Raw genomic sequence first — 27925 nt, forward strand, 5'->3', positions numbered from 1 at the left:
ATCCTTCCCACCCCATTATTTGTTCAATGCTACAATGAGAAAATTTCACTCAAAGAATACCCCTATCACAAAAGTCTATTGGCCATACACTGTTCTATAGTTTATGGAGTGTTTTTATAGAGGTGTTTATATAGGTTCTCCCATTTAATCCTAACAAGTACATACAGGTATTACTACTCCCATTTTAGAGGTAAGGTAATTAATCTGAAGTGACTTGCTCAGGTCATACAGTGAGGGGTACAGCCAAGACCTAAAACCCCAACTTCTGCCTCCAAGTCTCCGGCTTTTTGGCTACATCTCATGTACCGATCTGTGCCCTAAATTCCAGGACATCTACAGTGACAGCAAGTACTACTGGGTCACATTACTTTGATAGGAGATGAACTGATTTTTGTAAAGAGTCATCAGAACACGGTCTGTCTATGAACCTACTGGACAATCACAAGATATTGATAATGTTTATAGACGATGAACCCAAGTAAATAAAGAGTAATATTTCCCTTACAAAAGCACAGGTAAGATTACATCAGGAGTGCATTAGTGGTATTTTTCTAATACAACTACCAAGGAATCCATCGTCGAATGAAGCCTAATAAATTAAACACATCATGAGGAATTCAGAAGGCAGCTTGGCATATGCTTAGATTAATACAGAAAGTATGAAAAGTGGATAAGCATACGTTTTCACTAACTTTGGGCCCATTTAACAAATTGTTCCCAGAAGTCTCCTGATTGATAAACAAAACAACGCCCACTAAGGCACACAGTCTAATCATAGCACAGAAACAGTGTCCCCTATTATTGAACTCCCTTAATACTGTAATATCCCTCCTTAAGCATAAAGAGAGCCCTGGGAGAGTAAAGCACCAAGGGTCACCCTCATTTTCCGAATGGGAAAGGAGAGGTTAAGTGGTTTGCCACAGAACAGCAACCGGCCAGTGGAACAGATGCTACTGCCTGCCTTTTTTTCTCTCTCATTTGAGCCTTCACCCCAATCTCTCTCCAGTCAGAACAGATGTGACCTGATAGAACATTCAAGATGACTTTATTACTCTCATCACTGAGGAGGCAAGACTTGCAAGGAAGCAAAGTGAACTCATTTATCTTGCTGATTTTTCAGTTAGTCTGAGGAATAAGTGCTGCAATGTCCCTGTTTCCCAGTTTCAAATTCAATGAAGTTCAAGTGTCTGGCGGTCAGTTTGTCCATTCATCAAACATCACAAGTGAGAACACAGTGCTACGGTAACAGTAAAGAGGGGCATCTAACCTTGACTGACGGGGCTGGAGAAGGCTTCGCAGAGCAGGGGTCACAGGCTGGGTAAGAGCTGATTAGGCTGGAGTGGGGAGAGTGAATCTTGCAGGCTGAGGGAGTAGCAAGCATATACTCTGTAGGTAGCTAAAAGCCCAGAGGCAAAAGCAGGGTAACAACTCTGAAATTAGAAAAACTAAGACACTTTTGGTCTCACCTGTAGACCTTCTAATTCTGAACCACTGGCTGGTTAAGCAAATGTCTCTAAAAATTATGGCAGAGGTCATTAATAAACTTGAACAGGCAAAGATATCTGAGTAAATAAAAAGAAGATCAAAAGAATAAAGAGGAAAAGGAAGGATTAATCTGAGTATTATACACCTATAATAGCTTCAGTGCATCTTCAATAATAGTTTCACAGGAAATATTTTCTCCTCAGCATATACTAGGAACACACCGCTGCATTACAGCAGCACTAGCTAACAAATACAATGCAAGCCACGAATTAGAACCCTGAATTTAAGTTTAAATTTTCTAGAAGTCACATTTTAAAAGTAAAAAGAAATAGGTGAAATAAGCTTAATATTTTATTCAACTCATATCCAAAATATCATCATCCCAACATGTAATTATTTAAAAATTATTGAGATATTTTACATCCTTTTGGGAAGGTACTACATCTTTGAAATTCAGTGTGTATTTTATACTCATAGCACAACTGGATCGGCCACCTTTCAGGTGCTTGAGAGGTACACGCAGCTAGTGGCTCAGCTCTTTAAGGAGTTATGAAAGGTATAAATGAGGCTGCATTATGTACAAAAGTGGAGCAGGAAAAAGGTTCTATACTTGGCAATCTGTACGACCCCAACCAAGAAGCCCCTCCAGCCCACAACTCTCCTTCCTCTAAACTCTCCAGAACTGCCGATTCTGTTCATCTGGAGCCAATCACAGGTTGTCGCCTCTTAGAAAATACGTAAGTTAGGGACACAGAGTCTTCTTGTTCACCACTGAATCCCCAGGGTGTACCTTAAAACAGTACTTAACCCAAATGGGATGCTCAGTGAAGACCTCTTTAGTAAATGCATGAACAGACACATACCTGTCTCTGAATCTGAGCTTATTTTGTACTTGGACAGCTTTCCTTACTCTTCTATTTGAACGTGTCCAAGTAAATTATACCTCTTTTTGAAAGTTCAGCCTCATAGCTCTCAATAAAGCCTCCTTGTTTCCAAATAATTAGACACCATTTTCCAACACTTCCATGTTATTTTATATGTACCTTTAAAAAGAAAATCACGTTCCAAAAAAAAACGCCAACATTCCTCTTTCAGTTTGCATTATGGTTAGACACATTTGCGAGCCCCTTGAGAGTTGCACGACAGTGTCTTACAATCAGTAAACATTACATTTTCTTTCCAATGAGGCTCAGTGTCCTGCAGGTCAGAGACCATCTTATTTATAACTCTGTGGTCCTCAGATGAATCAGCATAGCGCTCTGGCCACAGCTGATGCTCAGTGTTTCTGTTCATGAAAACTCCCTCCTCTGGCATTACGACTGAAGTCATTATTAGTAAGAAATTGCCACAGGGTGGTAAGCAATGATGAATTAAAGCACTATGAAGTATAAAGACAGAGGAAAATGAAGGGAAAAGTTAAAAGTACGTCAGACTGCTGAAAGCACAAGAGAGTGCAGAGGTGTACAGAGCTGACAAACTCTTTTCAGTGGGTGGAACATAAATTACTCTTAGGAGTTGTGGAAAGATGACAATATAATTGGTCATAAAAAATTCACCGTTTTGTGGGTTTTGTCTTAAGCATGCTTATGTGCAAGTCATATTCTACAAATGCAACAGGACTTAACCAGCAACTAGATCACTGTTTTGATAGTTGGTGTGCAGAGTTATCTATCCTCATGTAGTTTGTTACTGGAACTTCAGAAAAATATTTTCTCTCGCCAACAACTGACAAACATTAGAAAGAAATTTGCTAAGTGTTAATACAGGACAATGAATACATGCTTCCACCTTTTTATAACCCATAGGAATAATTCATTTCAATGACTCATCTCTTTCATTCCATGGTATTCCGTAGCTTTGGGGATGCTGAGTGAGACCTTCCTTCTTAATGATTAACCTCGCCAAACTATGAGTTAGGAAGGGTAGTGACTGAGGGCTGCGCTCAGTCTTATGATACTGGGCTTACTCCAGCCCTCAGTCTGGACTTTGATCTCCTTAATAAGCATTCTCTAAAGGCAGCCATGAAGCTCTTCTTAAAGTCCGAAGGATGGCTGTGAGGATACGAAAGGAAGAGAAACTTGCAGGGACACAGTAAGAGAGGGGTGAGTAAAGACAGAAAATTATGACTTGGAACTAAAGGAAGAAAATGGCATCAAAACCATGAGGGTCGGGTCCCTTATAAGCAAGCACCCACCGACAGGCTTTGGTGACAGCCTTCCCCGAATCTCTGCCTGTATAAGCACTATGTATATGGTACAAGTTTTCTGGAACTTGTTACAACTCTCCAGCCCAGTCCACTTACATATAAGTTAGCTGGGCCTGTTTTTAGAAACTTACATTTTATTTTTCCATGAAGTTTCTTAAAAGAAGACAAAATCCCAGTAACAAATTCTGCCTTCACACTGAGCAAATGTCTCTAGCGTTCTGCACTTTGCAAAACAATGCACTGAGAAGGTGTTAGTACCTTGTGTTACTGTGAAGTGTATGCAGGCCAAACAATTTCTATAATAAACTCACAGCACTCTATTTGCAATGAAAGAAATTACTGGTCCAACAAGTCTTCACCAGTAAAATCTTTAAAATAGAATTTTTTTCCCCAGGAGGGAGAGGGACAAATTTTATGCATATGATTAAAGGTAATTACTCTCTATATGTCTCATGCGACTTAGAGCTATTTGCAAGTTTTAAGAGGCTGAGAAGGGCCACATGAGGTTTGGCTCTAAGATAAGCAAGTCTCTTACAGCATTACATATGAACTTTTACTGCTTATTTTCCACTGTACCATAAAGTACCTTATTAACCATAATATGAGAAATGTTGTCTTACTGCTCTAAACTATGGAAAATATACATAAAGCACACACAGCCATAGAATTTATCCTAGTCCGGATGTGTACCAAGTGTTGGGCTTCAGAAATACTGGTTCCTTTTTTTGGCTAACTAGTGTAGCTAGTTGATGAAGGTTAAGGTCATAATGTTTCATCCTTGAAAGGACAGAAATTCATGGTACTATCACCACTAAACTAGCTCCATTAAAGACTAGCAATTATTAGTACTGAGTATGTGAATCACACCTTTCCAAGCCCAGTAAATGAAAACAACCCTTTCTATTTTTTCTTCACAAAATTAAGCATCAGTCACAGATCGGACTGATGTTTTAAAATCAAGAGAACAATTTAAATGTCTTTTTAAAATGTTTTCTGGACAACGTAGGTACATTTGGAAACGTCACACACATGCACACACACTCTTCAAAAGGAAAAGACGACCACACCACGCTTTTTGTCGTCTGAAGTTTGTTTCATACACTGTAAGGCAGGGAAGCCGATCATACACCAATCTCAGGTTCTTGCTACTGACTCACCAACTCAAGCACACTTATAATTCAGGTTCTGCTCCCCAAGAAAATAAAAAGGACCATAAAACATTTTGCTGACATACACCTTACTACACATACTCTACACCACTGTATATACAGTACGTCCATGCCGGGCACTGCATATTTACTGAACACGCACGATCATGAACATAAATCCAGTCAGACTGTGCTCTACACCCTGGGCAACTTACGGGATTTTTCAAGGGTAACTTTGATTGTGATTTTCACCCCTGTGCTAACTTTAGCTCCTAACCTCACGTCACTGACTCCACTGTATTTAACAGTTTCCTTAGAAAAACTGTCACCCTTGAAATCCTAGCATTTTAAATAAGATACCTATAAACTAGTGGATAGGTGTGAGCTGTGACAGCTGTTGGTGGTCTGGTTATTTGACTGATTAGATTATCCCAGAAGCCAAATGAAACTAAAATACGGTGTTCTGGGAGGTATCTTGAGATTTTGAACGAAGCCTCTAGACTCAAATTAAGTCCCCAAAATGACAGTGTCTCAATATGAAAAATTATCACAGACATGGGCCCCAGCAACTTATTCTGTAACATTTTTATCTTCCTAGAATATTTTCAATGTTTTATTTTTCAATCATAACATTCAACTTGATATTTAACTCATTTTACTCCTTTAGTATTCTCATCTCTCAAATCCATATTGGATAATAAAGCTAAAAGAACCTCAGCAGTGTTTAAAATTTACACCTTCCCATTTGATAAACAGACCCCTATCTTATATTTAAACCAGAAAAAAATTTAATGAAAAATATATAAATAAAAAAGACTAAATAAATACACATGGTAATAGTAACTGTTGAATGGAGAGGTTTAATTTTTGTTTCATATATTTTTCTAAACATTCATTGATATTAGTTTTCCCTAGAATTTAATGAAATCTTTTAAGTGAAAAACTGTTTTTTCCTTTGAGGAAGCTGCACGTAGATGATTGCAAATTCCTTCTCTAAAGTTACTCTCTTTTTTTAGGGAGCAGAGTAAGAGATCTCGTGTGCTCTTTTCTGAACTGTAACTATTAAGAGTGGACCCAAGCAAAAAGTTGTCAAGATATGACAATGATTGTGTCCAAATAATTCTCGAGCTGCTCACGAGTCCTTTATGTCTGAAGATCTGCAATGCTATAGCCATGGTATTGATGAGAACTGCACATATTTCATTTCCTACCTTCAAAGGGCTTAAATTCCAGAACTTTCACCATCGAGTTCTTGGATGCTCTAAGTTTATAGGTACTAGTAAATATACATGTCTCTATTTGTATACCAAATCCTCATAGAAATAATTTGGGGGATTTTGTTCTAATACCTTAAATTATTCATTCATACCTGTATTTTGCTTCCTTAACACAGTTAATTAAAGATTGTTGGCACAAGCAAATAAAGAAGAGGCTGAGAGTTTGGAGAGTGTACTCATGAAAGAAAGAAGCTGCAACTTAACTTAGTGACCTCACTACCAATGAAATACTGCTCCAAGAGATTATATACTGAGATTTCATCAATTTACCAGACATTTGTTGAGTCTCTTCTTTGGATCAAGTGATATGCAAGTAATACTATAATGAATACAAGATACTTCTTGTCCTTAAAAAACTCATAATCCAGTAGCATATTCCACTGTGAAAAGTCCATAGTGAGAGTGATACAGTTTTCTGTCTCTGAGCGCTGTCATTATAGTGCCTCCAGGGTGGCATATACTTCTCTGAGGTCATTTCCTTATTCTGCAGACTAAATGGGGTGATAAAAAGGAATAAGGAGTTTGGTCACTGACACACTAGGGCAGGAGTCAGCAAATTAGATAGAGCCCATAGGTCAAATCTGGCCCCTCTACTTTTGTATGATTAGAAAACTAAGAATGGGTTCTACATTTGAAAACATTTGAAAACTTAAAGATTTCCTGATACGTGAAAATTCCATAAAGTTCAAATTTCAGTGTCCATGACTAAAGCTTTCTTGGAATACAGCTCATTTGTTTAGATATTGTTTATAGCTGTTGTTGTACTTCAAGGACAAAGTTGAATAGTTACAACAAAGACCAATGACCCACAAAGCCTGAAATATTTACTACCTGTTCTTTTACGCTATCTGGCTTCATAAGAAATCTCATCTTCCACACTGGAGGCAGGAGGTAGCTCAATACGTGGATCCTTTCTTTTGGGGGGCAGTGATATTCACGAACATTCCCACAGAACACTAACAAAACTTGTGCTGTGTCTGTAGTTCAGCACTAGAAACACCACTTTCTTTGAGGATTCATAAATGAATCCAGTTATGATAAGTACCAAACATTAAGTGAATCAGTTGGCCTGGTCCTTGCATAAAGGCTTCAACTCCATTTTACAAAAGAACAAAAATAGGTATGGCAATTTGGTCTTTTTTTCCCTGGGGTTCTTTTCCCAGGTATTAAAAGACAGTTGTGCCCAAGTGTACCCTCCAAACTGGCATTAAAGGCTGTGGAGCTGTGGAAGTAACAATGTTCATTCTCACTAAAGAGGTGCGAATGAGCGTAACTGTATTTCAACCTGACCACATCCAGCTCCTCTGAAAGAAACAAACACCTCCCTCAAGCTGACAGATGTTTTGGGCTCACCATAGCAGGAATTCTGCTCTATTTCAGAGAAAGGACTGGGAAATAATCAAGTGACGATTGCTTGAGCAAACATCAGAAAGTCTACAACAATGAAACTGTTATATCTTCATTCTGATATTCTTTAAAGCTATGAAAAATGTAAATAGGATATTTCCATTTCTACAGGCAAGTTAGACCTTCAGTCTCAAAGTAAAACAATACTGCCTTGTGTTTATAAAGCACTTTTCCCTTAAGAATTCAAGGCCTTTACAGACATTACCTCATTCAACCCCAGCAGGTCTGCAAACTCGATAAGAAACAGGTTTTCCTGTTGTCTGAATAAGGAAACTGAGGCACAGCATGGGCACATGGTTAATACTGAGTCATGGAGAAACAGCTGGAAAAATTAGGCTCAACTTTTCCCCTCGCTCCAATTCTTGGCTGTCTCCACTTATTCACATTGCCTGTAATTAGAAATGGCAAGTGTCTACGTCTCCACAGTCCTTAAAATGTAATTTCAAGGCTGCCTGTTTATACTAATTAAGATCAGTTTCCCTGAATTTAGTCGTCTAAGTCTCCTCCCTCTATAATATCCCTGGCAGAGAGATTTCTAGAAACTTATACATAGCAAGAAAGGATCCAGATTTCACTCTCTGTACCAAGATCACTTTTTCACCCTTTCTTTTCTTGTTATGAAAACTTTCTACCCAGGTGAAGACCCAAAAATTCCTTCTAAATTCCTTAACCACTCCTACCGTGTTTCCCTGAAAATGAGACCTAGCCAGACCATCAGCTCTAATACATCTTTTGGAGCAAAAATTAATATAAAACCTGGCATATTATATTATATTATACTATACTATACTATACTATACTATACTATACTATACTATACTATACTATACTATACTATACTATACTATATTATACCTGGTCTTATATTAAAGTAAGACCGGGTCTTACATTAATTTTTGCTCCAAGAGCTGCATTAGAGCCGATGGTCTGGCTAGGTCTTATTTTCGGGGAAACACAGTAACTATTAGACATCTAAATTGAGATATATTACTTGTTCCCAACTACATTTGATACATGATTCACTTCTATTTTAAGTAAAATTTCCATCGTTTCAGTGTCTCTTCAGATGTTCTTATTCTTAATTTTCCTGTATTCTGCTTCCTATGTTTGCCCAGCTTGTTTATAACCTACTCCTCAGGAAGTTCAAATTATAGAAAGGTTTTGTAAATCTCAGACTTTCTTATGATTTTCTTCAGATCTATGCTCCGTTGAAGCAGAACCATGTTCTTGTTAATTTCACAGTTGCCGAGATTCAAAGCTTTTTCTGATACCAACTAGCACCTGCTATCTTTTTTGATGACATATATAATAAAACCATTCCCTCCTAGAAACTTCAAAATAGCAGAGCCCCATCAACTCTATGAACACTTTCTTTATTCACAGAATAAAGGTTTCAGTGGGTGAAATGGCTTGCATAGGGTAGCTCTGAGCTTCTCAGTTATATACATGGCACATGTATTCAACATAAATGATTAACTTATTTTGGAAAGAAATGTTTCAAAACCTAGGCTGCCCAAGGCCATGAAAGGTTTTGGAGGTAACAAAGGCAGCCTTCTCTAAGGCTTGAAATTTGGGGCACTATGTGACACAAGAAATCCTACTCCTTCACTGGTGGGAAGGTCTGAGCCTTTGCTTCAATTAAACACTTTTGTGTCTATTTTACACCACTCTATCATAATTAGGTAAGGGATAATGGATGGAAGGTTCCAGGCATACATATGGGTATATTTATATGTATTCACACAAGACAAAAATCTGTACAAAAACATGGGACAAACAGAGTCCTACCTCAGGTTTGCTTACTGTGTGACCCTGGGAAAGTTCCCTGAGCTCAAAAATGGGAAAAATAAAATAACATATAAAGTACCTACTGGGTACTTAAGTTCACTTGCATTCTCTGACCAATGAGATTTTGCCTAGACTTTGTCACATTGTGAAATTTCAATAAGTATCTTGCTGTCTTTTTAAACTTGGTTTAGCATCTCCTTTAGAAGAGAGCCAAAGCAGAATGGCCATTAGATTAGAAGAGCTGCTAGAAAGCCAAGATATGGCAGCTCAGGCTTAGATCAGCTATATGATATTTATTCCTAGAGCCCTTGAGAATTTTTCCCAGGCACGTTGCTAGGTTGCAGTGGAATTAAGTGTTTAAAGCACAGCAACATGAGTTTCTCCACTACATTTAAAACCTCTCAATACAATTAAGAAGGGTCCAGAAGAAAAGAGATCATTGTAGTATCCGTTTATATTACAGTTAGGTCTTTCTAAACACCAAGTGAAGTGGTGGGAATTATTACCATAACCTAGTACTCTAGTACTTTTACTAAAAATGTCAAAGCTATTATTCAAAACCACCGTTCCTAAGAAACAGGTAACTCTGAGAACAGTAATAGAGGTCAGCTTTATGGCTCCTTGTACCTAAGTCAGAGGCCTCCACCATATTTTATCAACTTGCATTCTCCTTTCTGTATCTGTGGTTCTATTTTCTTGCCATTTGCCTATTCCCCATCCTCTTTCATTTGTTCCTGCCCTTGCGATCTCAGTCCCTTTTTCTCCCTCCCTTCTCCTGCCACTTCTGCTGCATGCTTGGCACTGGTTTATTCATCTTTTATTTAATTACCAAAATATACTATACGAGGCCCTTATCATGGGGCTAGCCCATACCTAACTATGAACCTTCATGCTTCTATCGCGCCTCTACTATGTTTAGGCTGCCTGTCTGTTTAGGCCCCTGGTTTTGCCGATCTCTGCCCCAAACTTGTCATCCACCAAGTCTTGGTCCTGTGTGTCAGACGCAAGCCAAAGTGGGAGGTGTACTGGATAAAAGAGATGTGGTCTGGGAATTTGAAAAATTGACAGTGTATACACTCTCCTAGGTAAAAGGACCCTGAGAGCATGGAGAAACCTAACAACAGTCCCATAACAGGAAAATAAGTTTGGGACTTACCCGTAGCGACTGTAATACAATTAACACAACACTGATGACTGAAGAAAATGATAAGAAAATAAGGAACATGGTTATAATTCACAGGGAGGTTTTATCTGCTGTCTGCAAGGCTTATAGCCTTTAATTACCATGATTAAATACTGCTATTCTTTCTTATGAAGCTGGATCATTGTACCAAACAAATACTGAAGCTACCAGGAGGGCAAGCAGGGAATCTGGAGTTAATCTTTAAGTCCCTGACTCCTAATCTTGTGTATTCAGAACAATCTATAGAAACTACATCTGAAAAACATAATTGTGCTAGATGCCAAAGCCTTTTATGCTTTGAAAAATCTAAACACAGTGATATAAGAAGGAATGAAGCATAAAAAAACTGAAGAATGTATTTGCTTTAGTCACAGAGAAAAATCTGAAACTGACTTTCCGGGGTGACCGGTTAGCTCAGTTGGTCAGAGCGTGGTGCTGGTATCACCAAGGTTGTCGGTTCGATCCCCGCATGGGCCACTGTGAGCAGCGCCCTCCTTAAAAAAAATCATAAATAAACAAAACTGACTTTACAACAGTGAGGAAAAGAATAATGTATTTTTTTCATAGTCATTACATATAGTTGCAGTTTCATTCACATTTCAAACTACTGTTTTGCTTTGTAATAAATTTGGAAATTCTCCAGCAATCTCAGGTTCAGTCACTTGAACCATAATTTCCAAATATTAATAAAAACCTACCCTGCCCCCAGCTATCCAATTATGTGAAACACTGGATAATGTTCACATTTTGATTCACTGACCATTTGGATGTCCATTTTGCCAGGGTTATATTTATAATGTATAAATTGTAAAAAACAAGCTTGTCTTCTGAAACTGAGGAAAATACCAAGTGTAATAAATTGCTGTACCAGGATGTTTCCTGTACAGTAACACGTGGTTTTTAAGAGTTTTTAATATAATCTTAGAGTTCAAATAAGTCTTAAAAAGTCAGGTATTCTTTTTACCCCGTGCACAAACCCCCCTCATAACATTCAGAATGTGTAACTGTTCAACTTCTGCCTTAAAAACTGCCCTCCCCCAAGAGATAGGAAATCATTGCATAAGACAGCTTATTTCACTTCACAATTTGCTTTTTTCAGTCCTATGAGGTGTTTGGAAAGAAAGGAAACGAGGTATTGCACCATTTTATTATCATTTGTTGATCTTATGCCTGAAACTGTTAACACATGGCTCAGGATAAATGGAGACAGAAATAGGTTGCTAGGTGATGACAGAGGTAAGAGAGAGACCATAAATCCACTGTGCAGTTTTTTTAGAAATTAGTACATACTATACAACAATGAATTCAAAATAAAACAAATAATTTGTATTAAATATAAAAATTCAGTTATAATAATGCTCAGGACAGAAAAACGCAAATAGTAACAAAGAATTAAAGTGAAAACTTAAAAGTGGCACTGCTTCCCATTTCTAATCATACTCTTCAAAGGTATTCGTTATTAAATTTTTTGCATATCCATTCAGATAGTTTCTATGCTTATGTGGACATATCTGTATTTTATATATGTGCATATTTCTTATATTACACAATACCGATCACGTTATACTGTTCTGCAAACCTTTTCACTTAAAAATATATTGGGACATCTTTCCATTAGTATATAGGACTCTACCTTTTTTTTTAGAGCTAATTCCATAGTATAAATAAATATATTATCATTTATCCAGATGCATACTGATGAAAATAGATTACTCTCACACTGTTCTGTTACACAAAGACAAACTTTGTCTTCTGTAATTTCTTTTAATATTTTTTGTTCTAGAATCATTTGGAATAAACTGAATCTATCATTTATAGCTCTTTCAACATCTGAAAATCATCACATATCATATGGGGAGTAAATGGGAGAACATATGAAAGTTTTGAGTCACCATACTCATGTATCAGAAATCAAGAGGGGAAATGACTTCCTCAGATAAAAACAATCTAAATATCTGACAACATAAAATTGATGCCTAAATTATGATCTCTGAAGCCAATAGGATATTATACAATTATTAGAAACATGAAGACTCCACAGCATCATGACAAATGTTATCATGTTAAGTGGAAGAAGACGTGCAGCTGTACATGACCTGAGATTAGCCATGAAACACATCTGCATATGAAAAGGACAGAAATATTCAAATGAAATGTAGCTGAGTTAGGGTGGTATACGAGTATGGATCATCATCATTTCCTTTCAAAATATCCTTTAATTTTTATAATTTGGCTTCTACAATAAGCAGAAAAAGGAAAAATGGCAGCTATCAGGAAGACCAGGATGCTCATTTTCAGTGTCAAGGCCCTCACAGCCCCTTTACTTTCTTCCCTGAGTATCTTGGAGATACCAACCCTCAAAGTAAATAATCAGGTCTTGAAATTCTTGATGGCAAAGCTACGATCAGCAAACAAAGCTTGAAGTGTGACTGCCCACTAGAAAACAGAGTGGAATGGAAGGGAAGGAGTTAGAGATCAAATGAGGAAAAGAAGGGACAATCAGGAAGAGCTCCAACTTAAACCACATTTGTAATCATCCAGTGCTACCATTTTTGTTCTATTCTCCACATGAGTACAAAACGGGTATGAATTTCCAGAGCCTATGATATAAGAGTCAAAAACTCAAGGAAATGATTAAGACCTGGGTACTTAAGGTCATATTCCCAAGCCAACACAAAAGTTACTACTTTAGGAATTTAAAGTCTCAAGTTCTGGTCACAATAGTAACAGCAGTATTCTTTACATTCATTATCGCTTATTTCTCCCCCCAAAATTCATCCATTTATTGTAAGCACTGATTAATTTCTTGAGCAAACCTAAGTCATAATGGGCTTTTTAAAAGTATTCCTTGTCATGATACCCAATATTCTGCAAATCACTGGCCTGTGCTGTATGACACACAGAGCACTAGTAAGTAAAAACGATCATGTTATTTTGGTTGTTATGTCTTTGGCATGAAAAGTTGTTTATAATGCCACAACATCACCTTGGTTCTGAGAAAGTGGCATATGTGCTCCGGCTGCTGAAACATTACTGATGAGTCACATTTGCAGCTGGGAACACACTCTAGAAAAACGGAGAAATACTTGTGCTTGTGAGTTAGGAACAAGCTCTGTTCATGTTCACATTTATAATGAGACATGGTAAAATCTTGTTTACTTTCTTGTCAACTGAACTACTTTCAAATTAAATTTCCTTTTTTGGCCATCCCCAGAGAATATTTTTATTAATAACTTGGCAAAAATCTAAAAAGGTATGCTTATCAAACCTTCCTAACTTCTTTCTGTCACGAAAATCCTTCCCAACTGCCTACTCTGTGAAGGAACTCTGCTGGGCCTCAACACTGGAGACACAGGTAAAGAAGGTACATGCCTTGTTCTCAAGGGGCTTAGTCTTATGGGGCACGGAGGCATGATATGCAATTACAATTCAGAAAACAGTCAATACTTAATCATAAGTTAACAGAATCAGGATTGAAAAATATCCCAATATTTAGTAATAATGGGATAAAATAACATGACATCTAAGAGGTTTAGGTGCTCAAAACCAATTATATAACCACAAAATGCAGAAAGCTTTTATTGATGGTGGCTAATATATAAAATATATAAAGGTTTCAGCTGAGTAAAACTCCATAAAAGCATAAAAGTTAACTAAGTGAAATGGCTGTTAAAACAGCTCATCCAAAAAACAAACACACACACACACACACACACAAAAGAAAAAAAGAAAAAAAGAAAACAGCTCATCTAAATTAAAGGTAATATTGCATCCAGATAAAAAAAAAGTAATAACCCCCCTGTCTCCATATTCAGAGATACCGGTGCTGTTTTATGAGGCTCATTTTAAGAGGAACATCACAAAACTGGGAGTGAGTGTGTGGGTGTGTCCCTCACACACACATTCATACCTGGTAGTGGAGCAAGGACAGTGAAGCATCTATAAAACATATTGTACAAAAAGACAAGGAATTGAAGATGCGTGGCTTACAAGGAGATTTGGAGCTGAGTGGTGGAGGGGGCAGCATATAACAATTGTGACGAATGCCTCTGAGCTCCATGGAAAGAAAAAGCAGATTTTGGCCCAATATGAAGAACTTCCAATACTGTGCGATTTCCAACACTGAATTACCTTGAAGAGAGATAAACTCTATGGCTAGCAGTAGTCAAGCAGAGATGGATGACCAGTTATTAAGAAGCAATTCCTACACTGGGTAGAAATTTGTAACAGCTCTCTCAAGCTCCTCCTATCTTGGAAAAGCTGTGGTTATCTTGTTAGCTGCAGGCAAGAACATTCAGACTACACTTACCACAATTACTTTAAGAGTAGTGGACAATCTCAAAAAGCAAACAGGTCAGGAATCACCATTGAACTTCAAGTAAGACCTGGAAGGCTTTGTGACTTTCAAATGATTGTCAGAGGAGACACTGGCAGGGAGACCTATGCGAGCCAACCCACTGGAGTACGAGCCTCCTGATCAGTTGGCCTGATCACTACACAGGAGCCCTTCCATTCACACTGGTGGCAACGGATGCACCAGTCTCAGAGGTTCCAGGTTTTCTTTGCTGCCGTAAGTGAAAGGCAATTTTTTTAAGTCCTCCAATGCTCTTCCTATTTAATCTTGTTTTCAGTGCATGGAGAATGCTGAAACTTCAAGAATCTGCATGCAACATTCTCCTATATTTGGTGACAGTCTGAATCCAGCAACACAGATGTTACTCCTATATTAACAGGTTTTGTGGCTCCATGCTGAAAAGTAAACATTTGCCTGATCTCGTCTCTTTGGAAGGGCTTCCAGAGGAAATCCTGTGAAATGGCCTGGTCACTTTCCTCAGGCCACTTAAACTTCTAAGTTGGATTGGATCTGGCATGTTTTTAACTATGCTTTAGATTTGTGAGACAGGTACAGACATGTTTATTTTAAGTGAGCTGTGATAATTATCACCCTGAAATTTATGAAAGCAGAAAGAACTTAATAGCCATTTAAAATTTAGTTTTGGAAAGACAAATCTCAAGTTATATATACATCCTATGAACTCAGTTGCCAATCTTAAATCCTATGCCAGGAACACTCCATATTTAAGCATACAGTCAATGAACAGATATACGCACATACTAACAGGCTCCTGTGAGCAACTAGTCACGTTAGATTCAACGAAGGACATATGTCCAACCTGGCCTCCCTACGTTATAAATATGGCTGATTATTGACATGGTCAGAATGTAAGACAACTTGAATAACACCCAGTGGCTCTTAAATAATTCTATATAATCTAGAAAGTGAAACTCAAATTCCCTCAATAGTACCTTCAATAGTGGTACTTGAAATAGAAACCATGTTTCAGTCATTCATACAAAACCGTCACACTGAAGAAAGCATAAAGCAGAGGAATGTTTACTAATGTCAAATAATAAAACTAGCGCTGAAGGATTTCATCTTCTGTGAGAGGTACACTATAGGTACAATCTCCTTAAGATTGGTAACATTTGCTTAGTCAAGATATTTTTCAGGAAGCCAGTAAGATATTTCAAAAATTAAAGCATTTAGGTGAAAAATAGGCATGTTTTTAAAAATTAAAAACTTAATGTTAAAAGATCCTCAACGGTCACATGTTATTATAATCATATAGGTAGGTTTTCCAAATTAATGAGAACAATGGATAAAATGACAGTTAACGGTATTCCGGAACATGTGTTTTAGTATGTCTTTGAAACGGATATAGTCTCAATGTAGTAAAATACAGCTTGCAAATAACAACCCCTCCTCCTTTCTTCGAAGCAATGAAAAGAGAATGAATAAACCATGTGTATTTCAGGTGGGTGAAAGCATTCAAAGGTTGGTTTGCAGGCACAGTAATGGCATCGCAAATCCCCAATCAACTCAACTGCCCCTCCAGGAGCCAGAGAGCAAGTAGCTTTTCAGTTGACTGTGTTCATTGACCTATCCAGGAAGCAGGAGAGATATAAAAAGGTAAAGTGGAGAAAAGAGTTTGCATATATTAGGGCTTCCAGTAAGCTATATGTTAAATAAATGGAGAAAACAGACTTGACTTACCTGCACTGCCAAGCTGCTTGTAAAACCTGTACTCTAAATGAAGCTGTGGAGCACGTGATTTTATTGGTTCCTGAAATTCAAGAAGAGATACTGTGATCAGATTTAGATAAACAATTTTTTTATTCCTAGGTTTTCAGAGTAAACCAGAGCCAAGGCCACATAATGTTTTAGAGACGATACATACATGATAGCATTTTCTTATCAATTTCTCTTTAAAAATCACAGCTAGGGGGAAGATGAAGCTGAATCACATATAATGCCTTCCATTAATATTTAGGTAAAAATACTCTGTACTTGATCTTAGCCAAAAGGCCGAGAAGCGATAGGTAAAAATACTCTGTATCCACCATTCAAGGATAGCTCTCTCATGAAGTATTCTCCTGAAGTGTATTCTCTTTGGAAACCAGATACCAGTCCTTTTAATTAAATACAGGCATGTATTTCCTGCTTGTTTTACTGTGAATTTTGGGTGTATGCAGTTTTATATTTTTTAGAAAAACGATATATGCTCTGGAAGAAAATTTCAAATGCACAAAAATTAGGAAGAAACTAAAATCAATGTGAGATCCTATCATTTTAAAAAGAAGTACTATTAACATTTTGGTGAATGTCCTTCCAAATATTTATTTACAAATATAATTATATAAAATATAGATTCAGAAATATACTATATTAAATAAATTTGCTTTACACCAAACTTCAAGAATTGGCTGGTTAATTTTTCTGAATTGACAGTCCACCAGGCAACTAAGTAACAAGAAAATCAAACAATACCCTAAAAGATACACCTGCATACTCATTACGGTGGCTATTATCAAAAACACAGAAAATAGGGCCGGCCCGGTGGCTCAGGCGGTTAGAGCTCCGTGCTCCTAACTCCGAGGGCTGCCGGTTCGATTCCCACATGGTCCAGTGGGCTCTCGGCCACAGGGTTGCCAGTTCAATTCCTCGAGTCCCGTAAGGGATGGTGGGCAGCGCCCCCTGCAACTAAGGTTGAACACGGCACCTTGAGCTGAGCTGCCTCCGGGATGGCTTAGTTGGTTGGAGCGCATCGTCTCAACCACAAAACAACAACAACAACAAAAAAAAACACAAAAAAAACAACAACACAGAAAATAACAGGTATTGGCAAGGACGTGGGGAAACTAGAATCCTTGTGCATTGCTGGTGGGAATGTAAAATGGTACAGCCATTGTGGAAAACAGTATGGCAATTTCTCAAAAAAACACAAAATATTACCATATGATCCAGCAATCCCACTTTCCTGTTCATAGCAGCATTATTCACAATACGTAGTTAAAAGGTGGAAGCAACCCAAGTTTCTATCAATAAATGAACAGATACACAAAATGTGGGTACACACTCTTGTATACATAAGATGAAATATTATCAGCTATAACAAGGACATTCTGACACATGCTACAACATGAATCTTGAAAACATTATGCTAAGCGAAATAAGCTAGACACAAAAGGACAAATACTGTGTCATTCCACTTGTAGAGTAGTCAAATTCATAGAGACAAAGAAAGTTGAATGGTGGCTGCCAGAAGCCAGGGGCAGAAGGGAACAGACAGTGTTTAATGTATATAATTTCAGTTGAGGAAGATGAAAAAGTTCTGGAGATGGATGGTGGTGATGGTTGCTCAACAATGTGAATGACTGTACTTAATTCCACTGAATTGTACACTTAAAAATGTTTAAAACGATAAATTCTAGACATCAATTCCTTATCAGATATGATTTTCAAATACTTTCTTCCATTCCATGGGTTTCACTCTGTTCAGAGTCCTCTGAAACACAAAAGTTTTTAATTTTGATAAAGTCCAACTTATCTATCTTTACTTGCTTGTGCTTTTTGCGTCATATCCAAAGATTACTGCCAAATCCAATGTCATGAAGCCTTCCCCCTAAGTTTTCTTCTAAGAGATTTATAGTTTTAGCTCGTATGTTTAGGTCTTTGATCCATTTTGAATTAAATTTTGTATATGATGTATCGTAAGGGTCCAGGTACATTGCATGTGGATATCCAGTTTTCCCAACACCATTTGTTGAAAAAAACTGTCCTTTCCTCATTAAATGGTTACTTGTCTATTTTTAAGATAGGTTCAAAGGAAAGATACCCACAGCTTCCTTTGATAATTCACACTGGTGTTTAACAAATTTCATGGCTTGCAAGGTCTTTATATGGGACTTAAATCTCCACTACTGAAACTTAAGCCTATTTTCTTATGTCCTCAATAACAAGAGAAAATAACCCATGAACACTACAATAGCTCTCTTCAAATAACAAAACTATTCAATCATTTCTTAAACTTCATTTATTCAGTCAAATTCCTTTAACCTGTACTCACTGGTCTTACTTTTTTTTAGCTCTTTGACAATCGTTGAAGGCTCTTTCTGAACCCACTTGAAGTTTTCTGCACTTTTCTTAAGATACAGAATCCATAAATCATAGAATTCAGAAGTTTCCTTGAAGTTATCTAGTCTATCCCTTTGTTTCTAGGAAGGTTTTATCTAAATCAATTCATGCAGACCGGAAAACAGTTAAGTCATCACTTAGTGTTGCCGATAGGTTCTTGGAATTGTGGCAAAATAATGCATAATGCAATCAATTTTACCATACTCCAACTGATACAAACAAGAGTTAAGTTCCTATGGCAATGCATCAACGTTATAAACTAAATGACATTGAACAAAAAGTTATTTTGATGACCCACTGTATTTCATATGCCCTTAAGGAACTCTATACAAAAAGAACTCATACCCCTCTTTGATTGTAAAATCAGCAATCATTAGAGTTGGACTTCAAGTTTCTTAAGATTCTTGTATTCAAAAGGAAAATACATAAGATTAATTATACTGTAGTCACTTCCTTATTCATTTATCTCTTCAGATAGAGAGGGATCACTCCTGAGTCTCCACTTGGTTTTAGATCTTCCACTATATCATCATCAAAGCAGGCAATTATGTAATTTGTCCTTTAGCAAAATCATTAATAATTCACAAGGAACCAAACAGAAATAGTAGTGACAAATTAATATGGAACCAGACAGATGTTGACCTAAACACTACAAAGAGGAGTGTTCTTTCTGGAGAAACAGTCTTTGGATTGTGACAAACCACAAGGGGTAACAGATCCTTCTTCAAACATAATACTCTCAAAACTTCACACTGGAAATCTGCGTAAGAAATAATCTGCTCTTGGGTAACAAAGCTAGCAGGTAAAAAAAGCAAAAGCTCTTCAGATTTATAAGGCTGACAGTGAGCATACATACCACATATAAGAGACATGAGGGGGCTTTTTATGGAAGACAGAAGGACTTTCACCCTTCAGCTAACCCCTTCAGCACCTAGTTGTAGCTCGCTCAGCCAGTTGGAGTTTCAAGGTGCTGTTCTGCCAGCAGTATGGATGAAGGACATTGCAAACAGTCTACAGCTTTGGAAGGCAGCAAAATTCGTAGCAGGGAGATGAGTTTTTTTTTTTTAACAATTGATAGAAAACCTGTATTAAAAATAACCCCAGAAATCTCAGTGGAGGTAAAGGGGGGGGGGGGGGGCTCATTACACTATATTGTTTACATTGTGTATGATTTTTTAAAGCTTCCTAGATATCCAAGAAACACGTGCTCACAATGACGATCCAAACAAAGTAGAACTGAAACAGTACCAGCTGGGCTTCCTTGTATTTCTGTGCCAGATGCTGATTACATTTCCATAGAGGGCTGGCTCTTTGTCAGAATCACGATTATTCTGGAACACACATGCCTGCTTGAAATCCTAAACGGACAGCAGACAGCTACCTTGTAGGACTGTAATGTTTAAGGCCAATTTTGCTGTTGCAATGAAAAGAGCTCAATTACTGTCCTTGTATCTCCCTCAGAGAATACAGGCCAACAGCCAGAGAGGAGGCTCACAGACAAGATTGTTATCCTTTAAAAACCTTTATCTAAAATTTATTTGAAACAGAAATGTGGTACTGAGACACCATACTAGATGACATGAAGTCTATTTTTAGCTTTAACTCTTGGCCATACAAAATAGAATAAAAAATTTGATAAAATGTAAGTGAAATGCAATGGTCAGCCATGTCAACAATTTGCTATGCAAGTTTATCTAAAATAGATCGACTAGTATGAATCTGGAAGGAGAAAATCTAAAGAGAAAGCACTGACCCTAACAAAAAGCCTGAAAAGGAGTTTTGATAAAGGGACAATAACAAATACACAGTATTGAGGCAATATTTTGAAGTGTTTTAGGGGCTGCTTCTTCCTGTTACTAGCCCCAAAGAATCAAAATTATTCCAACTTACCAAAGTAGTAAAACAGAAAAAATTAAAAAAACAACAACAGATGAACTAGAAAACACTTTTACAGAATAACTAAATTTGTAAAAATTTAAAAAATGGTTAATTCTTTGATGGTCACTCTAAGAAAATATTTGGTCTGTATAGTTATATGCATTACCTCTCTTCTTGACTCCGTTTCTCCAACAGAGTTCCGAGTCAATAAACAAAAGAAAACACTTGGTTCCCTAGCAGCTACCTCTCCAAGCCCTGCTCCCTGCCCACCTCTTTGTGGAGAAACCAATCTGATAACTGTCAGTTTTTTCACAAGACAACTCTAACTACTCCACAAGCCCACGAGCTGAATGAGAGGAAGGATAGATGTGGATGTGGTTAAGTGCAATTCACTACAACTGTCACAATTGTCACAAGGTATGTTCTTCAACCATTACCTCCTCTGTCTTCCAACTAATAAAGCCCAAAACTACCTGTGAATCCTGGGAAACTTACTAGGATTTAGTAGGACACACTTTTATACAGTTTCATAGAAACTAGTCACATGAAACATTTCATGTAGGACTAGAAATGGTTTTGTATCAACCTTACGCATAAGAATTGTTTCTCCTAAAATTGTTAATCCTCAAAAATAATATATTGTTTTGAGAAAATATTTGGCCTGCATTGTTATATATGCATTACCTCTCTTAGGATACTATTTTCAATAACTAGGTTAGTTATTTATAAGATTAGTACCAACAAAACCAATTAAACCCTTTGCTTCAAATTTGACCATGTAATGTGTTTTTTGTGTTTGGTAGCCTTTTAACGCAATGATGAGATGTTCAGATTTGTATTAAGTATATTAATAAATACCTTATATTTAAAAAATGGATCAGTCATATTCAAGAAAATGATAAAATTTTCAAATGATTTTATCTTTTAAAATAGCACTGTGAAAGGTACCAAGTTCGCAGAAATTATTAGCCTTTCGGTGACTTTTTTGCTGCCAGCTATTTTGTAACTATTTTTTGATTCATCATTGTTAACACTCTAGTTAGCATCATCTAATGTTATATAGTCTACAGTGATTCATAACTGTAACACTATATATAGTTGAAGGAAAATGACTATGTGGGATCATACGCAAGGAAAAGAAACATTAGTATTTTTGTAAATGCTCACTACCTCCTATAGAAAGATATGTGAGGGATGAGGGCACCAAAATATAATGATCACAAATATAGATTCTACTCACCAGTTTGATAGCTACATATTCATTGGTGTAGAGATTTTTACCTAGGGAAAAAGCAAAATGTATGTGTTAGTGACATTTATCCCAGGAAACGCAAAGCAAAATCCTAGCATACAAGGTCATGAGAAAGGTCCCATTCCCAGTGCTGTTCACATATATGAAACATGATTTATAAGTGAAAAGGTAAACAGAGATAATGAGACCCAGGCAAGACAAGGACAGAAACAGCTTGAGAATTTGGAAATTTAGAGACGAGAAATTTTTAAGAAAAGAACACAAATCTCTTTTTCTCTAACATATGCACGTTATGTTATTTAGTATTTCCCAAGTATTAAGCTGTGAGGCAAATCAAGAACAAAAAATGCCAGAATTTCAAAGACACCGAGATTTTAACTCTTAGCACAATAAGCACAAACCTTTCTTCTTCTAACTCACTGACAAATGAAGATTTTATATTTTTCTGTCATGGTATTTAGTGTCAACTTTAGTTAGTATAAAGGACAGTGTGAAATAAAAGCAATTATTGCCCTACTCACCTTTTGGAAAACTTATCTACGGAATATAAGGAGATGATTCTCAGAGCTCTTGACTCTCTTCACCAGAAACTAGTGCTGTATCTTTATGTGCTGGAAACAGCTCTCCACCCAGACAACACTTTTAACCATATCAAAGTTCTTCCCGAAATAACAAATTTTACTCTCAACTCTTCTACTTGTATAAATGGAATCGATATTCTCCTAGACATCTCGAGTTGAGAACTTGGGAGTGAGGATGAGGATGAGCCACAACACTCACTTACCAGGCCCGTATTACGTGCTGGGCACTCAGCCTCCTTCACCCCCCTACCGCCGGTGACTCCTGAGCTTTCATTCCTCCTGCATGTTTAGTGTGTCGCATAGTGTAGCCACCGCACTGGGTCACACTGCTTCTTATATATTGGTCCTGCCTTAGTCAGCTAGCCTCTCACTGTCTTGAGGGTAGTGCTTTGATCTCATAGTTCTGTCAGTGCCGTATTCTGTGGAAGGCCATGCTCTCCACTTCACAGACACCCCAGACCTTAACTGAGTAAAAGTTATTGGTATATGTAGTATGACTACTTTTTAAATAATACATAGAGATGTTCTATTTATATATATACAAATACACACATATATGTAACATAGCTGAATATATATACATGAAAAAAGATAATAGAAAGATATATATGAAGGTATTAAATGACTGTTTCTTAGTATTTTCTGATTTTTATATAATAGTTTTTATAATTTAAACAAACAAAAAAAACTTCATTTGGGAACAAAAGCTGCTTGCAGTATAAATTCTTATTTTTACCAAGCTCTAGACAACAGATGACCCTTTGTAAACTACACAATTGTACTTTTGTTTGTTTGTTTGTTTGTTTGTTTTTGTAAAGATTTTATTGGGGAAGGGGAACAGGACTTTACTGGGGAACAGTGTGTACTTCCAGGACTTTTTTCCAAGTCAAGTTGTTGTCCTTTCAATCTTAGTTGTGGAGGGCGCAGCCCAGCTCTAGGTTCAGTTGCTGTTGCTAGTTGTAGGGGGAGCAGCCCACCATCCCTTGCGGAAGTTGAGTCGAACCAGCAACCTTGTGGTTGAGAGGATGCGCTCCAACTAACTGAGCCATCCGGGAAGAGCGCAGTGGCAGCTCAGCTCATGGTGTGTATTCAATCTTAGTTGCAGGGGACGGAGCCCACTATCCCTTGCGGGACTTGAAGAATTGAACTGGTAACCTTGTGGTTGAGAGCCCACTGGGCCATGTGGGAATCGAACCGGCAACCTTCGGAGTTAGGAGCATGGAACTCTAACCTCCTGAGCCACCGGGCCGGCCTCCACAATTGTACTTTTAATACTGCTATAAGGTTGCTGAATACTCTTATGTGTTGAAGAGTATACTAATTTAGGAATAACTTCTGTCTGCCAATAAAATAATAAAGAAGACTCACAGGTTGCCAAACACCTAAGAAACCATTATAAGATGAACAACTTCTTTTTTTATTTCCCCTTTCCCCCCCAACTCCAAGTCAAGCTGCTGTTCTCAGTCTAGTTGTGGAGGACGCAGCTCACTGGCCCATATGGGAATCGAACCGGCGACTTCGGTAGGAACACAGAGCTCTAAACAGCTGAGCCACTGGCGGCCCGAACAACTTCTTTTTTAAAGGAGCAAAAGTAGAAAATAGGCACTTTTTCTTTATACATTAACCACATTTAGCTTCTAAAAGTTAATTTGTGTTTCTAATTAATGTTAGCATAAAAAAATTAAAATATATATATATTTCAGGAAATTCTGAAAAGGGTACCACTGGGAGAGAAATAGGTGAAGTATTAAGTTAGGCAGATTAAAATTACCTAGCAGATCAAAACTACTCCCAGGGAGATTAAAACTACAAATTGGCCACTGACTTCTTCCACAGCAGATACGATAGTGCATAAAGGTTTTTCAGGAGAGCCCTTCCAGACTCTGTATAAGCAATGTTATTGTGACCTAAAGCCAATTTTAGCACACAGCTGACCCTAAGAACTTAGTATCACTTAAAGGAAAACAGTCAAGTTTAAAATTGTATATGTGTTTAGGAGATCTTTCTGAATTGGACACCCACACCCCAGTTTTACCATTAAGAACTACTTGGTAGAGGGTAGGGAAGTAGGGACACCAAAATTCACCCCTTACTCATTTGGAATACAGCATGCCTTCACTGTTAAAGAATTAATACTTGAAGTATATGCTTCAAGTAACAGACCCCCTGGAGTGAGTGGTAGTGTAAGTAATGTAATAAACCTGGATTCTGATCTGTGAGCAAGAAAACGAGAAGGTAATTACAGGAGTCTTAGGAAGGAAATTCTTTTCTTCCTTTTTTTGCCCCAGCCACTTCCCCCCAGAATCTTAAAAAATGAGTAAAATTTTACGTTAAAGAAGAGAGAAAGGCATCTCAGAGAGAAGAAACTGCAGAAGCAAACAAACGAAAAATTAGAAAGTACATGGTGCAGGCTGAGAATGGTGAGTGGGCTTGGAGTAGATGGACCATAAATTGCACCATGAGGATCAAAAAGGTGTAGGGAGGGGAAGGAGTGGTTAGGGCAGCAAAAGAGACTAGAAAAGTAAGCCTGAGTTCACATAAGAAAGTCCTCAATGCTATTTAAAGTTTAAAAGAAAAGGTTTTTGAGTAGGGTAGTGACATGATCAGATCTGTCTGAATAACCATTTGTGAGGAAGGAGAAAAGATTAACTAGAAAAATAAGGCACCAGAGGTAGGGGAAAGCATTTGAAAACTTTAACACCCATCGTATGCAGATATCAGACATTTAAGATGACTGACACTCAGTTCTCACATCTCAGAGACTGTATTCTAGCTTCTCATGCAGGGCCTTGCACATAGTGGCAAAAAATTTGTTAAATAAATCACATAATGTGATGAGTGTTAAAGAAATAAGAGCAAGTCAGTAGAGGAGCTCGGATGAGGGAGCATAAAGCACATGGGCACAAGTGGCCCTCGAGGTGAGCCTTAAAGGACAAACAGGAGAAAAATAAAGGGAATGTCTTACAAAAACTACTAATTTCAACAGTGAGATGGAGACATAATGCACAGATTTTGACATACTGTGTGAGTGGACCAATAAGAACACAGCACAAGGTATATGGGGAGAAATGGGGAGAAGAAAAGCCAGATAGATCCAAAAGGGACAGAATATGAACTACCAGGAATGCCAGCTTCTTACTCTAAGTTATGCACAACCAAGGTTACATGGAGGTGTGCCAGGGCACAAGCTAAAGGACAAATAAGTCATCACTTTTAAGGGTTTGGGGGAAAACTTTATAATAAAACAAATTAACTATGTTACAGAAATTGTGCATAAATTTTTTTTTGAAGAAAAAATGTTCAAAGAAATCCCAGGCACTTATGGATCTGCTTCTTCCATATAGTCCAGGTCTCACTAATCAGTGGAGATAAAACGTTCTCATTTTCCTTGAGTTCAGCTGGGCAGCCCAATTTTCACAGAGCAGTTCAGTTTCAACAGTGTGAACCTTCCATCTCCCATGAGGGTGGGAAAGGGTACCTGTCAGCGAGGCCATACCAGGGAGGAGGGGGATTTAGCGATTCACTGCTTCATAAACAGACCTACAGCTAGGCTTCCTGTTTTTAGCTCTGCATCCCAACTTTCAGAAGTTCCCAGCGTCTCTAATTTTTGAGCCTCTCTGATGTATTTTATGTTACAAACTGGGCTATCCTTTCAATCATTCAACTTTCTCTGGACTGCTATGTCAGTTACCACTGAACTATGTTTTCCAGCTTTCAAAATTTTGCTAACATTTCTCATCTGTTTTTATCTTCTTTTCCATTTTTTTGGTTCCTTGTGTTTTTATGCCTTAAAAAAAAAAATCCCTTTTCTAAATATACTTTATAAAACTGAGGCAGCATCCAGTTCCGTAAACTTCCACATGTATTATAATTAGTTATGTATATATCTTTTTACCTCCACTAGGCAGTGAATTTTCTCAGGACAAGAAGAATGTTCAACTCATCTTTTTATCCCTAGCGACAAACATAGTATTAGATATATGGCAGGTAAGAGATGCTTGCTGAAGTGAACCAAATTGACTTGATATACAGAGAAGGTTCTGAGAAAGTTCTAGCCACCCCACCCCCCAAAAAAAGGCTAGTTTACAATCAGATTATGGATAATCCTAAATGGAAATACAGGAATTTCGATTTCATTATTCATCTTGCTGGGAAACTACCAAAGGTCTGGTGCTAAGAGAAAAAGCATAATGGTGAAAGTTTGTTTTAAAAATACTAACCTGGTCCCAATGTGTAAGAGAATAACTAGAAATAAGATGAATAGGAAGTTTTTATAGCACAACATTAGAAGAACAACATCTACCACATACGGTGTGGTTATGAAGACTACATGAGTTAGAATATGTGAAAATACTTTGTGAACTGTAAGGTGCTAGATAAATCTAATTTTTATTATTCCTATTATTATTGCAGATACGAAGCAATAATTTCTAAAAGAGAATGACTTAAAAAATAGGGTTTATAATCAACTTATTTCGAAGAAGAAACGGACCACCTTTGGATTACATGTAAACATAAGGGATAAGGAAAAGAGAAGGATCAAAAATGATGCTCTTAAATAATGGAGAAAAGAAAGAGAACCAGGAGAGTAGACAACGATCCTGCCACTCCACCATGATGCCTTCCTCCAAGTTCTCACTACATCTAAAAATAACAGACAAATGATGAAATGGCCCTCACCTTCAATTTTCATATCTGTATAAAAGAATGTAATAAATGAGACAGCCTGTAACACCAAACATGATGGCTGATACATCACAAAATGCTAGCTTGCTTGTCTTTGCTTATTTCCTCTAAGGGCACCAAAAGAACTGAACACATGTCACCCTCTTATAAAGCAATTATCCTTACTCCTAAGAGGCACTGGAGGTGGCTAGATCATTCTCTTGAGCCCTCATCTTGAGCACTCGAATGAATTCCTTTGCCAGGGGGCATCATTAAGACTGAATAGGCCAACACAAAACGCAACCATGTGGAAAGCTAGACAATCACTCAGCTACTCTCCTCAGTGACACACAGTACTCAAACATTTGGCTCTGGAAGAATTTAATTACAAAGATAGAGAGTTAAAATCCTGCCCATTTAAAATGAATGACTATCTCGGCTAAATACTGATATATATGAATATATGTATACTAATATATGTAATATATCAATAACAGTTTGAGGAAAGCAGGCAGTTTAATGGACAGAAAATGCCATCGGTGGGATGGCACAATGCCAAGCACTCAAAGCTTTTAGTAT

At 37.4% G+C, this 27925-nt stretch overlaps 1 protein-coding gene and 1 long non-coding RNA gene across 11 annotated transcripts in view; one reads left to right on the plus strand and one right to left on the minus strand.

Annotated features, from left to right (window-relative positions):
* The window catches only part of CSNK1G1 (casein kinase 1 gamma 1), a 157075-nt gene that overhangs the window by 48862 nt on the left and 80288 nt on the right, over nt 1–27925 (minus strand). For all 10 annotated transcript variants that reach the window (XM_074327582.2, XM_088797290.1, XM_088797288.1 and 7 more), the window contains 2 exons: nt 22089–22129; nt 16550–16619 (listed from right to left, as the gene is read on the minus strand). In XM_074327582.2, coding sequence (XP_074183683.1) covers nt 16550–16619; nt 22089–22129 — 111 coding nt within the window. The remainder of the gene's footprint in view (nt 1–16549; nt 16620–22088; nt 22130–27925) is intronic.
* LOC141570574 (uncharacterized) lies at nt 3327–27795 on the plus strand. The gene is made up of 3 exons (XR_012494720.2): nt 3327–3587; nt 21044–21265; nt 27095–27795. It is a non-coding gene; the product is annotated as an uncharacterized LOC141570574 (long non-coding RNA).

Source organism: Rhinolophus sinicus, chromosome 3, assembly GCF_057876585.1.
Source record: "Rhinolophus sinicus isolate RSI-liver-muscle chromosome 3, RSI-T2T, whole genome shotgun sequence".
In the NCBI taxonomy this organism is placed as follows: domain Eukaryota; kingdom Metazoa; phylum Chordata; class Mammalia; order Chiroptera; family Rhinolophidae; genus Rhinolophus; species Rhinolophus sinicus.